At 40.0% G+C, this 13,725-nt stretch overlaps 1 protein-coding gene across 1 annotated transcript in view; it reads right to left on the bottom strand.

Annotated features, from left to right (window-relative positions):
• LOC124276127 (ryanodine receptor-like) overlaps positions 1–13,725 on the bottom strand; it is a 202,291-nt gene that overhangs the window by 111,229 nt on the left and 77,337 nt on the right. The window contains 17 exon segments of the mRNA XM_046711794.1: positions 612–801; positions 1,075–1,313; positions 2,094–2,227; positions 3,059–3,279; positions 3,963–4,098; positions 4,485–4,549; positions 4,696–4,820; positions 5,461–5,582; positions 6,296–6,463; positions 7,255–7,411; positions 8,256–8,330; positions 8,654–8,747; positions 9,397–9,493; positions 10,310–10,422; positions 10,732–10,807; positions 11,445–11,516; positions 12,253–12,354. Of these exon segments, the coding sequence (XP_046567750.1) occupies positions 612–801; positions 1,075–1,313; positions 2,094–2,227; positions 3,059–3,279; positions 3,963–4,098; positions 4,485–4,549; positions 4,696–4,820; positions 5,461–5,582; positions 6,296–6,463; positions 7,255–7,411; positions 8,256–8,330; positions 8,654–8,747; positions 9,397–9,493; positions 10,310–10,422; positions 10,732–10,807; positions 11,445–11,516; positions 12,253–12,354 (2,186 nt within the window).

Here is a 13,725-nt window from a genome sequence, read left to right as displayed (position 1 = left end):
AAACAAGTTGAAAACTGTTAATTTCCTTGAATCATAACTTCAGATTCATATGACTGACTTGACTGACTACATATCAAACAATTGACCTGACATCCACACAACACCGACATAACATCCACACAATAAAAAGTCATCTTTTATAGCACACAGTCTCCAAACACCAAGTGATTGCTTGCAGTGCTTAATCAGATTGTGATTAATATTACCCTGGATAACCCAACCCAGATAGCATTCAGATGTTGGCCCAACGTTGGCAATGGTTTTGCCAACGTTGCCAATGTTGGGCCAACGTCTGATTGCTATTTGGGAAGCTGCCTGTTAGGCGCTAGAAGGTTATAGTCACATGACTTTATCCAACTGGGTACCCATTTTCTGCTGGGTGAACAGAGGCAATTTGGAACAAACTCACTTGCCTAAGGTGAGACCACATGTATCACATGTGCTTCGTTGTGGCCAGGACTGAAGTCCTAGAAACTCTCAGGAGTCAAGCTACCAAACACGGTCATCCATCCAAGGACTGTCCGAACTCGACGTTGCTTAACTTCAACTGATTCGTGACCTGAGCTCTGTGCACAGGACCACCACTGAACTGACATCCACACAACACTGACCTGATGTTGGCTCCGAGAGTGACAACAGGGAAAAACATGCCACTCAGATTGAAGTCCTTGAAGATGCCCCGAACTTTGACTCCATTCACTGTGAAAACTATCTGTGGTATGGAAAGGTCAAGGGCACAGCCAATGATGTCATTCTTCTGGAAGTTCACTGTTCCTGGTCGGACACACTTCGGCTTGCCACCTGCGACAAAATGCACACATTTCAAAAAAGATGTGCAGCACTTTACCTGTTTAGATCTTGCAAAATCTAAAAATCTGAAATACCTTTAAGACTTCCTCAAAATATTTTCCAAAGTTTAAATGTTAAGGCCATTATGAAGCAAATACAATTATAAACAATGGTAAGAAAACAAACACCTGACCAAATCCAATAACAATACTGATACTGAAACATCTCTGGGGACGTGGACCTCTTCACTAAAGTAACAAAGGAGTAATAACAAGAAGAGCTCACCAGTCCAGAGATTGAGTCCATCGAAGCTGTAAGAGTAAAGGTCATCCCCAGCCCCGTTGGCCCCCCAGTGCTCTCCTCCCCCGGGGTAGGGCATGAAACCCTCAGTGTTGGCAAACCCGATACGCAGATGGGGTGGGAGGTGTGTTGAGGCCTCACAGTTCACAATCACAACCTCAAAGTACCACTTCTTGTAGATTGGAGATCCCTCACAGATGCCAACAAACAGGTTTGGTCGCAAACTAGAAACAAAATATACAGTTTTGTGTGATTTCCACATAACATCACCTTTTAAGAGTGAGCAATCGCTTGACTCAGAATTATTCAGTTTTTCACTGACAACCTGTATACATCCAAGGCTTGGTCCCATTCCTTAGACTTTCATAAATATGTACAGCATGGGAGCCAAGATCAGTTTATGGGACATGACCGTGGATCTGACCTAAATCAGTGAGTGAGTGAGTTTAGTTTTACGCCGCACTCAGCAATATTCCAGCTATATGGCGGCAGTCTGTAAATAATCGAGTCTGGACCAGACAATCCAGTGATCAACAGCATGAGCATCGATCAGCGCAATTGGGAACCGATGACATGTGTCAACCAAGTCAGCGAGCCTGACCACCCGTTAATCGCCTTTTATGACAAGAATGGGTTGCTGAAGACCTATTTTACCCCGGATCTTCACAGGTTCCTAAATCAGTGACCTAAAGAGGGTATCGGGACGCAATGACTTGATGACATGCAATTGTCAAAACACAGAGCCTGACCATGTGATCTGTTCAACACATATTACAGGCCGAGATAACTGTGAATAAGTTTGTACCAGAATTTCAAATGGATGAAAATCCAGAGCTGTGAACTATTTTATTGGCTTCCTGGCCAATTCCTGATACAAGATGGCAGAAAAAATGTTTATGATATTCCCCTCAGGAAAGAATCATTGTCATATGGAGAATGTTCACGTAATACTAGGTATCACTTTTATTTTTCTGTTCTGCATTTGAAGTGTGAAGTCAATCTACCTTGTCACGTGGTCAACAAGTTTTGTCTGCAGCAGGAGATCACGTCCAGGTAACAGGTTATCACAGATGAGATTCTGGTTGGTTCGGACAGCAACGTCGTTACCAACACAAAGAGACCGCAACACGTTTAGCACCTGCACAACAAACATCAGTAGTTGCATAAGTCTCTGAATGGCATGATTGTGAGACAAAGCAAAATAATTAGCTATTTTAAAACTACTGAAACTACTGCAACCTGAAACAACACATGATGTCAAACTGTCTCAACCTTCCACTAAAATTAGATCTCACAGCATGTTAAAGGTAAAAGACATGTGAAAAATAGTGTGTGAGTGTAAGTGAGTATAGTTTTTAGCAATATTCCAGCAATATCACGGCAGGGAACACCAGAATTGGGCTCCAAACACTGTACCCACATGGAGAATCGAACCCGGGTCTTCTGCATGATGAGCAAATGCTTTAACCACTACCCCAACACTCAACGATCATCAGAGCACTTAGACAATACCTTTAGTTCATGTGCATTGGTTGCTTAATGAAATACAGCATCTATATGATGACCTGTAACTAACAGATTCTGGACCAGACACCCAGTGGTTGATATTGTGAACATTGATCCTTGCTGCAAGCAATATATAATACAGAGAGAAGAGGGGGACACCAGAAATGGCTTCACATGTGGGGAAACAAGTCCGGGTCCTCGGCGTGACAGGCGAACACTTTAACGCAGTGATCACTTACTTGATAACGGTGTTAGTACCTACACCGAAACGTTGCACTCATTGCAATAAAGAAGTTGACTATCCATAGAACTTGGTTTTCCTTCATCTATACAGCTTCTAAAATGCCTCTCAAAGAAGGAACACTTTAACCACTAGGCTACCCCACCGCCCCAATGTGTAAAATGGATAAATAGATCACTGGAAGTCAGCAGGGACGCCAAGTGCTACAAAAGACAGACTCACCTTTGGGTCTCTGCCATGTTTGTCGATGAGAGATATGATAGTGATGATATGTTTTTCCTTGATCATGTTGAGAGCTTCAGGAGAGTCAATAAGCACACAGTGAAGCACATCAAGCACACCTTTGGAAGACTGCTGACTCTCCAGACGATTCACAAGCCAGTCCAGTCGGTAGGACTGAGCAAACTGGGCACAGTTGGCACGGTTACCACGGATCATGGCCGCTGAAACACACAACATCTAAGTCACGTGGTTGTTCATGTCCTTTGTGCCTCACAATATGTGTCGCTACCAGTCCATGCATTTGTGACAGACCCGATTCTATAGGTTAATTTTGATCAGATACAGTGACTGAGTTTGGTATTACGCTGCAACAATGTAAAATGCTCTTCAGGACATCTGCTTTATCTCACAATAAAAATATGCAACGGGTCCTGAGAACTGATTCTAACTTAAACCCACAGGGTTTTAACAGATAAGTGAGGGAGTGAGGGAGTTTGGTTTTACACCTCTTTTAGCAACATTCCTGCAATATCACTACCGGGAAGACCAGAAATGGGCTTCACACATTGTATCTATGTGGGGAATTGAACCAGGGTCTTTGGTGTGACAAGGGAATGCTTTAACCACTAGGCTACCCCACAGATACAAATCCAAAAGACATTTCAAAACAGTACTCAAAATTCTAGAACTTAAGTATTGAGTACCATTAATTCCTGCTCCACATAGGTGTGCGCACTTGCCAAACAATCCAAATCTTCTAAAAATATTAAATGCAGTAACAACACTATATGGAGTACCAGCTAAAGCCTAATGTCCTCCCCAAAAGAGATATAGTGATACAGATATACATTAATCTATAGATGAATACCAGAGAACCTGATACAAAACAAGTATCAAAGCCTACCCAGTAAGAGATACAGATAGGAGGAGATGTCGTCCCAGCTCTCGGCTGCATCCTCTCCAGCATAGTGGGCAAATTTCTGTTTACTCTTGTACTGGCTCAGTTTGTCTATTGTCTCAAGGATGAGAGCAATCATACCCTGCAAATCACATTTCAAAGTGAACAATAATGTTTCATCATCATCTGTCCTTTCACTGATAACAGAACAGCATCACAATGTCAATCCAGAAACTGTTTATAACAAACACACTCATAATGAACCGAATTTTATTTTGTATCAAAATGTTAATATATTTCACACAAGGATAAAATCTTTCCTATCAATCTTCCAACTTTTTACAGTTTGTAAACAGTAATAAACAGTGTTTTTCAAGTAAAAAGTAAACAGGTTTCAGTGCCGGAGATTGGTGACGTCAATTTTATTGTGAAATCTCTGTAACTCAGATTTCACAAAGCATTATCTGAGCAAAAACAATTCGTTCATTTCATGAGATTATTTATATCCCACAACCAAATGTACCTTACCTCTTCCTGAAACAGATCTTGTCTGTTGCGTAGAGCACGAAGTTTATTTTGTTTTTCTTCATGTTCTGAAAATAAGCAAGACACAATTCAGTAATAGTGAAAATACACATTCACAGCCTTTAACAAGGTGTGAAACATATCAGGATATCCTTGAAAACCATATTCCGGTTTGTCAACCTTACACAGATTAAAAACATCCTGGTGTACCAACCTTCACCCTCTCCAGGCTGAGCAAAGTAGTCAATGAGATCCTCCAGACATTTGATGACCTCCGATAAGCTTATCCGACCCCAGGCATGGGAGTTCCGACCTTCTGTCTTCAGGCTGTCCAGAGCTCTGCATACAACAAACAGAAAGTCATACTCAGGACGATGCCATTCAGAACATTTCTGGGAAACATCTTTAACTTTTGTAAGGAAAAATGCAGTTGCTGGCTTAAAATATAATTTGTTTGTTTAATACTCAGGACGATGCCATTCAGAACATTTCGGGGAAACATCTTTAACTTTTGTAAGGAAAAATGCAGTTGCTGGCTTAAAATATAATTTGTTTGTTTAACGCCACACAATAATCCAGCTATATGTCAGCGGTCTGTAAATAATCGTCTGAACCAGACAAACAGCATGGGCACTGGTCTACACAATTGGGATACAATGACATGTGTCTACCAAGTCAGTGAACCTGACTGCCCAACCACCTAGTCATGTCTTATGACAAGCATGTGTTGATGAAGACCAATGCAACCCAGATATTCCAAGATCTTTGCTGATTTGAAGAATCAACAAGTCTGCACAAGACAATCTAGTGATTGATGTCATCTATCCATACAATTCAGATATGATAACATCCTAGTCAGAAAGCCTGACCACTGCATCCTGTTGCTGCCTCTTACGACAAGCATGAATTCTAAAAAGACCAGTTCTAACCCAAATCTAACCTGCATACGACAGTTCAGAGAAAAAGCAAGGTATCTCACTTGTTAAATCTTGTGAATAGCGACTGGCACTTCCTGATGACGCGAGCAGATCGCGACTCCTCTTCCTGGGCTCTCGACAAGGTGAAACCATCGTCCATGTGACCCTCAACCAACATCACAGCCTGACAACAAGAAGAAACACATCTAGTCGCAGTTCTTGTTACATCCATAAAATAACATGTTACGGTAGACCTGAGAATCCTGTCTTCTGCCTGACTAATGACTTGATCAGTGACGGCAACACTGCTGGTTATAATGGAGAACACCAAGATTTAGCTAATGATGAGCTCCGACAGATTTTACTTGCCTTTCCGATGGAGACGTGTTTCAGAGGAGAGCTCACTCAATTGCTCTGATCATACATTTGCATAATATACCAAGTTGATCATCATTTATATCAATAGACATATTTGATGAGACTATGCGGGTCTAGCACATCATCTTCCTGAGTAGAAGACCAAAGGTAGTAGCCAATAAAACATTGATATTTATGACACAACAGAAGTTAACAACTTCTGATTATTTAATATTTCCTTAGCTTATCTGTAATGCCATGTCAGATTGAAAAGAGTAAAGTAAAAAAATTACAAATAACAAAAAATATTCATGTCATATTAACTAGAGGAATATGAAAGAACATGGTGGTCCCTAACATATTTTGAGTAGTATATTTGGTGGAATGTGTGTTGCTTTCATTGCGAACATCTTGCTGCAACATAACAGCTATAAACTATAAGCACGGCTGGATATTGGGAGAAACAGTCCACTTGTACCAAGTTTGAATGTACATTTCAGATTTAGTTAACTGTTCAAGTCATGAGAACTTTAATCTTACTTTCTTTTCTTCCACTCTGCCAATGCCTCTCTTCTTTGTCTCAAATGTCTGGTAGGAGAGCCACAAACTGGTGGAACAGTGTTGGATGAAGACCATGGAGTCTCCGTACTTGATATCAGGGCGACCCATGCCCTCGTCCTCATGACCCTCCGACATCTTCTTGTCATCCTACAGCAGACAACATCATGGACAGCTTAACATCACATCTACCAAATGAACAATCAACAAGGCAAACACCTGGTGTCATAACTGATAGTCACAGATCCATGTGACACATCACGGAAGTGGATAATTGAGACGGGTTATATATTACCATAACACTGACTTTAGCCATTAGCTTGTATAAAATGTATCCAGATCAGTCTATGAATGATAACATATGTCTTGAAGGAGAGGTTTCGGTAGGTGTTTTGATAGGCATTAACAATTAACTTGCTTAAATGGGTATCAGGTCATAATGCATGAAGATTACAATAGCATTTAACAAACTAGATGGTAGCAAAAATAGATTATTGGGTACTTTGTCTTTAGCCTATAAGGCTGTGGGATAGCCCTCATGCCAAAGTATTGACTTGTCAGGCTTTAGCCTTTGTTTGATTCCCACATGGGTACAATCTGAAACCAATTTCTGATGTCTCTAACTGTCATATTGCCAGAATTCTACGAATTGTTGCACAAAACTAAACAGACTTCTCCCATAAGTATGTTCACTTTGAGCATTAGTATTTGCACAAAGTGGCATTTAATTGGTACAGCTGAGGGATACTAACTGCCTTCCTGCATGAAAGTTCCTAATGACACACAACATGAAGTTATCTTAAAAATCATATCCATGTTAACTTGCTGATGGAGTTTGGTCATGTGGATAAGGTGTCCGACCTCAGATCAGAAGATCTGTGGTTTGAATCCCATCATAAGATTCAGAAAATTATGGCAGCTACTCTAACTGCTGTTTTCACCTTTGACTGCCTGACAAAGAATGCTGTGCTCTCCTCTGACGCATGGCTACGATGGACGGTGTGAACTTGGTTCTCGTTGACGGCCGCCAGGTAGCGGCCAGATGTTACGTGGCGAATTCTGCACTGCTGTCCCCATCCCATGAAACCACCAGCCCATCTGCAACAAGGTAGTAAATACATGCCGTAACCAACAGTCAGATATAACATATCACATGGGATAAAATACACAAGCATGACAATGTTTGCATGACATAAAACATCTAAAGAAAATGGAAATGATAGTTTGCTCAATAGTCACACCTAATCCACTGACTGACTGAGTTTGGTTTTACGCCGCTTTTAGCAATATATTCCAGCAATATCATGGCGGGGAACACCAGAAATGGGCTTCACTCATTGTGCCCATGTGGGGATTCGAACCCAGGTCTTCGGCGTGACGAGCCAACGCTTTAACCACTAGACTACCCCACCGCCCCTAATCCACTGACACAATCAGAAGGTCACATATATCAATAGTTTCCTGATCATCTTTACCAAGCCTCCTGCAGTTACTCTACATCATGACAATGTATAAAATATCTACATCCTCCTGTGATTTAGCAGACTGTGTGATAAGTTGATAAGAAGTAAGGGAGATAACTGCTGTTTTCCAGAATTCACTTTTCTGAATAACTTGTTCGGTAAATCACTATACCCTCCACAGACAGTTCACTACTATGGCAACACATGAAGAATTGGTCTTCAGAAACTCTTGTTGTAAGAAGGGGCTAATGGGATCGGGTGGTCAGGTTCGCTGATGCATGTCATCGTATCCCAGTTGAAGAAATCAATACCAATGTCTATCAGTAAACAATCTGTTCCAGACTCGATTATTTACAGACCAACACCTATAGCTGGGATATTGCTGAGTGTTGCGTCAAGCAACAAACAAACAAATGACTGCTGTAACAAATCAGCCCAGGAGACCTGTACGACTCTGGGACTCAGAAACAGGTCCTTACTTTGTCCTGATGTGTTCAAGTCGCCACAGAGATCTAGCATGGCTGCATACAGCTCCAGTCTCATACATCACAGCACTGCAACACAAAATACATGATATACACTATCTACAGTAGTACGGTGGAATAAGTCATAGGACTTAACCTTCTTGCACCTTGGCAGCTTGGGTCATCCTGGGTGATAATGCCTGTCATTTTGTATACACTTAGAGCATGCCTGTGCAGCGTGGAGTTGAGTGCCATATAAGTAAAATTATTACAGTCTGTTTCTGGTAATGCTACCATGTTTAATACAATATTACTGTAAAGTTGTATAGTAAAATGGCATTCTACAAAGGAAGGTTACAAACAGATGATGAAGTTATGTTCAATTTCAGAAGCTGAATTTCACTGCATCTTACTTGAATTCAGTTTCACTGCCAGCTTCTGGTATTGTGAGACACTCGTCCATGTGTCCATGGAACAGTCTCAACACATCTCCACCAAACACATTGGCTGAAACAGAAACAGTTAACATGCTTACTCACATAGATTACTTAAGTTTCAGTTTCCAGCCTCAACTGTTGTCCAACGCCATGATTCTGCTTTCATAGTGCAAGAAATGGTGCCTCGCTTGAAACGTCTAATAAGAATTATCCTAACGTTACAGCTATAGATATTTTGTCCAGGTAACTCATGGTCACTTAGACACACCTCCAACACTGCCAAGACGTTGTGTCAATGATGGGTGACTCCGTGAATATGGTTCATGACATTTTAAGCTATATTCCAGCAAAATGATGCCAAGGACATCACACACACAAAAAAACATGTACAGAATGAAACAGAGGATTTCAGAGTGATGAGTGAGTGAGTGAGTGAGTGAGTTTGGTTTTACGCTGCTTTTAGCAATATTCCAGCAATATCACGGCGGGGGACACCACAAATGGGCTTCACACATTGTGCCCATGTGGAGAATCGAACCCAGGTCTTCGGCCTGAACGAGCGAACGCTTTAACCACTAGGCTACCCCACCGCCCCTTCAGTGTGATGAGTTCCTCAAGGTTGCTACATTTTGTCCTGGAAGCCACAGGGTACATCGATGTGATTACTTGCTGCAGTGTGTTGACCATGACAAGCATCAGTATGAACACTTGTGTCTTACCTAGGGCTTTTGTCCTGACAGCTCCAGAACACATAGGCACCACTGTCCACAGAGTCTGCTGGAACGATGCTATGACTGCAGAGCCGCTGCCGATGTGCTGAAACAGTGAAACAGTTAACTTCATGAATGAACTGTTTTCTCCAAGTGCACAATACTAATAAACTGCCAAAATGGTAAAATCCAAAGAATCTCTTGGTCAGAACTGACTCGCAGACAACTATGCTTATTGGGAGAGTCAACCAACTGGATCAGGTGGTCAGGTTTAGGAACAACAGCAATCACTGGTTTGTCTGGCCCAGGTAATAATTGTTACTGGCCACATCACATAGCTGGAATATGGCTGTGTGAAACGTAACAAAAAAACAAAATTAGATGGTAAACTATCAATATGATATTATGTATCATGATAAATATCATACAGTCCTGTGTAAATGAAGTGCAGATAAGCATGGCTGCCGCATGGACATCATGGAGGTCAGTTTATGACACATCCAATTAAAGGGTCGGATATATAGTTATTCAGTAGCAAACCACAATAATCCTTGCTATCCTGCCTTTTTGGACGATAACTTTAATAAAATAGCCAAACTGTTTTCAGATATTATAGCCTCAACTGTTCTGTGATGATCTTATTCCATTTATCTGAACTGGCAAGGATGATAATCAGCAGCCATCTTTACTTGCAAATCAGACTCAGATGAATTAAATATTAAAAAAAAAACCAAGTCTTTCAATCAATAAAATTACATATTGTAGGCACACTGTGTTCTTTTTCACAGAAGAAAAAGGTGAACACAAGGAATGATTTTACTTTTAAATCTGCTTAAAAAATCTGCAATAATGCAAAGTTCAGATATTGTTGAGCAGAGGAAGTCCACAGGCATGGTCTTGTCTTTGTGTTTTCAACACCTACCAGGTATCTTTCTGAGGACACGCTGACAAGGATGAGATCATCCCCAACACGTACTTTCTCTCCCTCAGATCTTTGTTTGGAAGCGGGATGGATTGTCCACCAACATGACTCCCCTGGCAACACAGCAGGTAAACATTCACAAACAATATTTCACACCTGTAGAATTTTAAAATTGTAGCCCACAAAATGTGTACTTAAATCGAAACATTAACACAGTTCAGTGAAGTTGTACTAGAAAGTCATTTGTAATTATACCAAAAAATGTTTTTACAAAATTAAATATAAATAGTTTAAATATATTTGAATTCATACACTCAGATATATTTATTACTTTTTTTGCTTTCCTAATATAAGCGCGCCATATTGTCACATATTTCAATTTTCGACTCTCATGTTTCAAGAAAATGTAAAATGTATCTAACCAATTGCAGTTTCCTGCAAGCCGACATCAAAGGCGAGTTTGTCATTGGAGGAACTGGTTGAAAGACAGGAGAGATACTGAAAACAGAAACACACAATAAGTCATAATTTCCAGATCAATGCACATCTAACTGTTTACAAAAGTTCCACTGAAAGTGTGTCAAGGATCGTGTTTCTGTGCACTGCTCTGTAAATAGCCCTGTTCACTCGTCACTGATGGTTGACACGTGAGCAGAATCAAAGATGACACCAACAGGTGTCAACATTTCAATGATGAAGACAGATGTTATCAATAAAAATATCTTGGACATCAGATGTTATCAAGTTTCAAGCAGTGAAGGCTGTAGTATTAATATGTTCAGACAACAATGATTTACAAGCACTTTGTACATTGATCCTGTTTCCATAACAACAGTTTACAAGCACTGTGTACACTGACCATGTTTCCATAACAACAGTTTACAAGCACTGTGTACACTGACCATGTTTCCATAACAACAGTTCACAAGCACTATGTACACCGATCCTGTTTCCATGACGACAGTTTAGAAGAACATTGCATACTGACATATTCCATGGTCATTAGACAATGGTTTATAAGCAGTATGTATATTGACCACATCATGACAACAGGACATCCGTATACAAATACGGAGTCCTGACAATGATTTCATGGTTTAAATGACAACAATTTACAAGTGCTATGAAAACTCACCATGTTTCCATGGAGATGTCTGAGAAGAATTGCATGACCATACAACAATGTTCTGTGACCAGATTGGGCTACCTGGAACGAAGAAAGGTCAATTGTTTTAAAGTACATACAGATTTAGTGTTTCTGCAGTCTGTCATGCTACATCCACAAACACGTACTACCAGTGACCAGTAGTTGGTTTGAATCCACTTACACCTCCACACTAGTGCCAACAACATTGACCCAACTTAAGCAACAAACATTTTTGACAAACAGTAATCAGAGCCCTGCACCTATAAGCTCACTCTGCCTATCCTCCAGGCCATCTGTCAGTAAAATATGTATATGGCCCCCATCTAAGAATGAAAATCTACATAGCAGTCATTAATCTTTTGTATACATTGCACATTTTTCTTGTATACATTGACTATTGTCAGAACATGTTTGTTCCAGCAATGTCTAAAATATCATTGTTCACACCAGCTTGATCTCTGAGAGCATATTAAATTTATTGTCTCTGGATTTAATAAGCATGCCCCTTGTCAATCTACTAAGCATAAAGAATGCTAAAGAAACAAATATGGTCCACATATACTTAAAAGTGTCTACAGTTTTCTGTTGAATACAATTTCAAACTAGCTAACAATGAGAACAGCAATCAAACAGAAGTGATGCGGGATGTCAGGATTTGATTATGTGTCAACACCTTGAAACTAAAAACTAAATGTCAAGAGATTAGAATTTATTCAAAAGTGCAAGAAATTGTTCAAAACTGGAGATGAGCTTGTCGATTTCATGAGACAAATTATCCACTCAAAGAAGGACTTACTTTGGAATCTTGGGATGTAGAGGTGACCATCTCTTGTAGAGCGTGGACCGAAAGGGCTTGTTCCAGCACGAACACAGACACTGAGATGTCCGGAGGAACATCCTGAAGTAGACGAACAACAAACAATTAATTCACTTGATTCCCCTAACAAATGTCCAAGAACATAATCCCTGGGACAGTTTCCACAGTCAGCATTGTTATCTCATGCCGACAACACTCTACATTATGCTAACTGTCTGTGACAATTGCCACTTGTCTGAAACCAGAGTTTAGTAAAATTCCTCCTGAGTAATGAGCTGATCACAATCAATACATTTAACACAAATCTACCGAAATGATACAAAAAGGACTATTTCAGTAAGTAAGCACAAATATTTTTGGCACTACTGAAAAACATAAGGCTACAAGTATTTGGTCCAAGGCTATTGCTACTTCTAAGTCTACACAACATCTTCACAAGTATAACAAACAAGGTTTACACAGACATCATACTTATAATCACTCCAATCACTAGAAAAGAAACCAACTTCACAACTAAAAACTTGTGTTAAGATTCCTGATGAAACTAGACTGGAACTGTTTCTTTGCGAGTATCATGTGTCCAAATTAAATCTCTCTTTATATGTGTCGGTTAAACAGTGATTATATGCAATGGTGATAACCCCATATATCAGATATATCTAAATATACAGTTGACATATAAGAATAAGCTTTGAGTATAATGTATAAAAAGATATATTCCTATAAAAAATGGAGTGGTATAATTAGGACACAAGTAGGCGACTGCCGCCATATAGCTGGAATATTGCTGAGTGCGGCGTGAAACTCAACTCACTCACTCACTCAGAAGCAGGCCTTTTGTGCTCATGCAGGTTATATGAGTGTATATGATATATCTCTCTTGTCAATATACATGATGCTTCTAGAATTTGTGTCATGGATTAAAGACTAATGTGAATTATGCAGAAAAATCTTACAACTGAAAGCATTGTATTAGCATGCTATTAGTCGTATCACTAAGAAAGGATCTCTATGAAATGGACATAAATTGACAAATTTGTGACATGTGAATCCTGTTCAGTTTCCCTAATAATATATTGTACTTCCTGTCTAGACTCTGCTGTACAATAGTAAAATCAATCATGGCCGTATGTGTTGAAGAATTATTATTCGTAATAAAATCCCACACATGCAACACTGTACATTAAAAATGAAACCAAACCAGATTCTTCTACATTTATCAGAACCACACATACTCCAAAGACCCATGCAAAGATCAGCTATGTTCTTCTTATGTTATCTTCTGTTTAACAATTTCAGCCAGGGTTCATTTCCATTCAATTTTGTGGAAGCTGTGGTCACTGAGTGGGTGAGATTGATGACTTTGGGAGTTGGCGATTAGGTACCTGATTCTGAGAATGACTAAACCCCCAAAAGTACCTGAATCTCTACTTCACTGAGAAAGAGTAATCG

The sequence above is a fragment of the Haliotis rubra genome, unplaced genomic scaffold (genome assembly GCF_003918875.1).
Source record: "Haliotis rubra isolate DU_JTF1 unplaced genomic scaffold, ASM391887v1 Scf206, whole genome shotgun sequence".
NCBI lineage: Eukaryota > Metazoa > Mollusca > Gastropoda > Lepetellida > Haliotidae > Haliotis > Haliotis rubra.
Note: the sequence above shows the minus strand (reverse complement) of the source record. Positions and strands in the feature narration are given on the sequence as shown.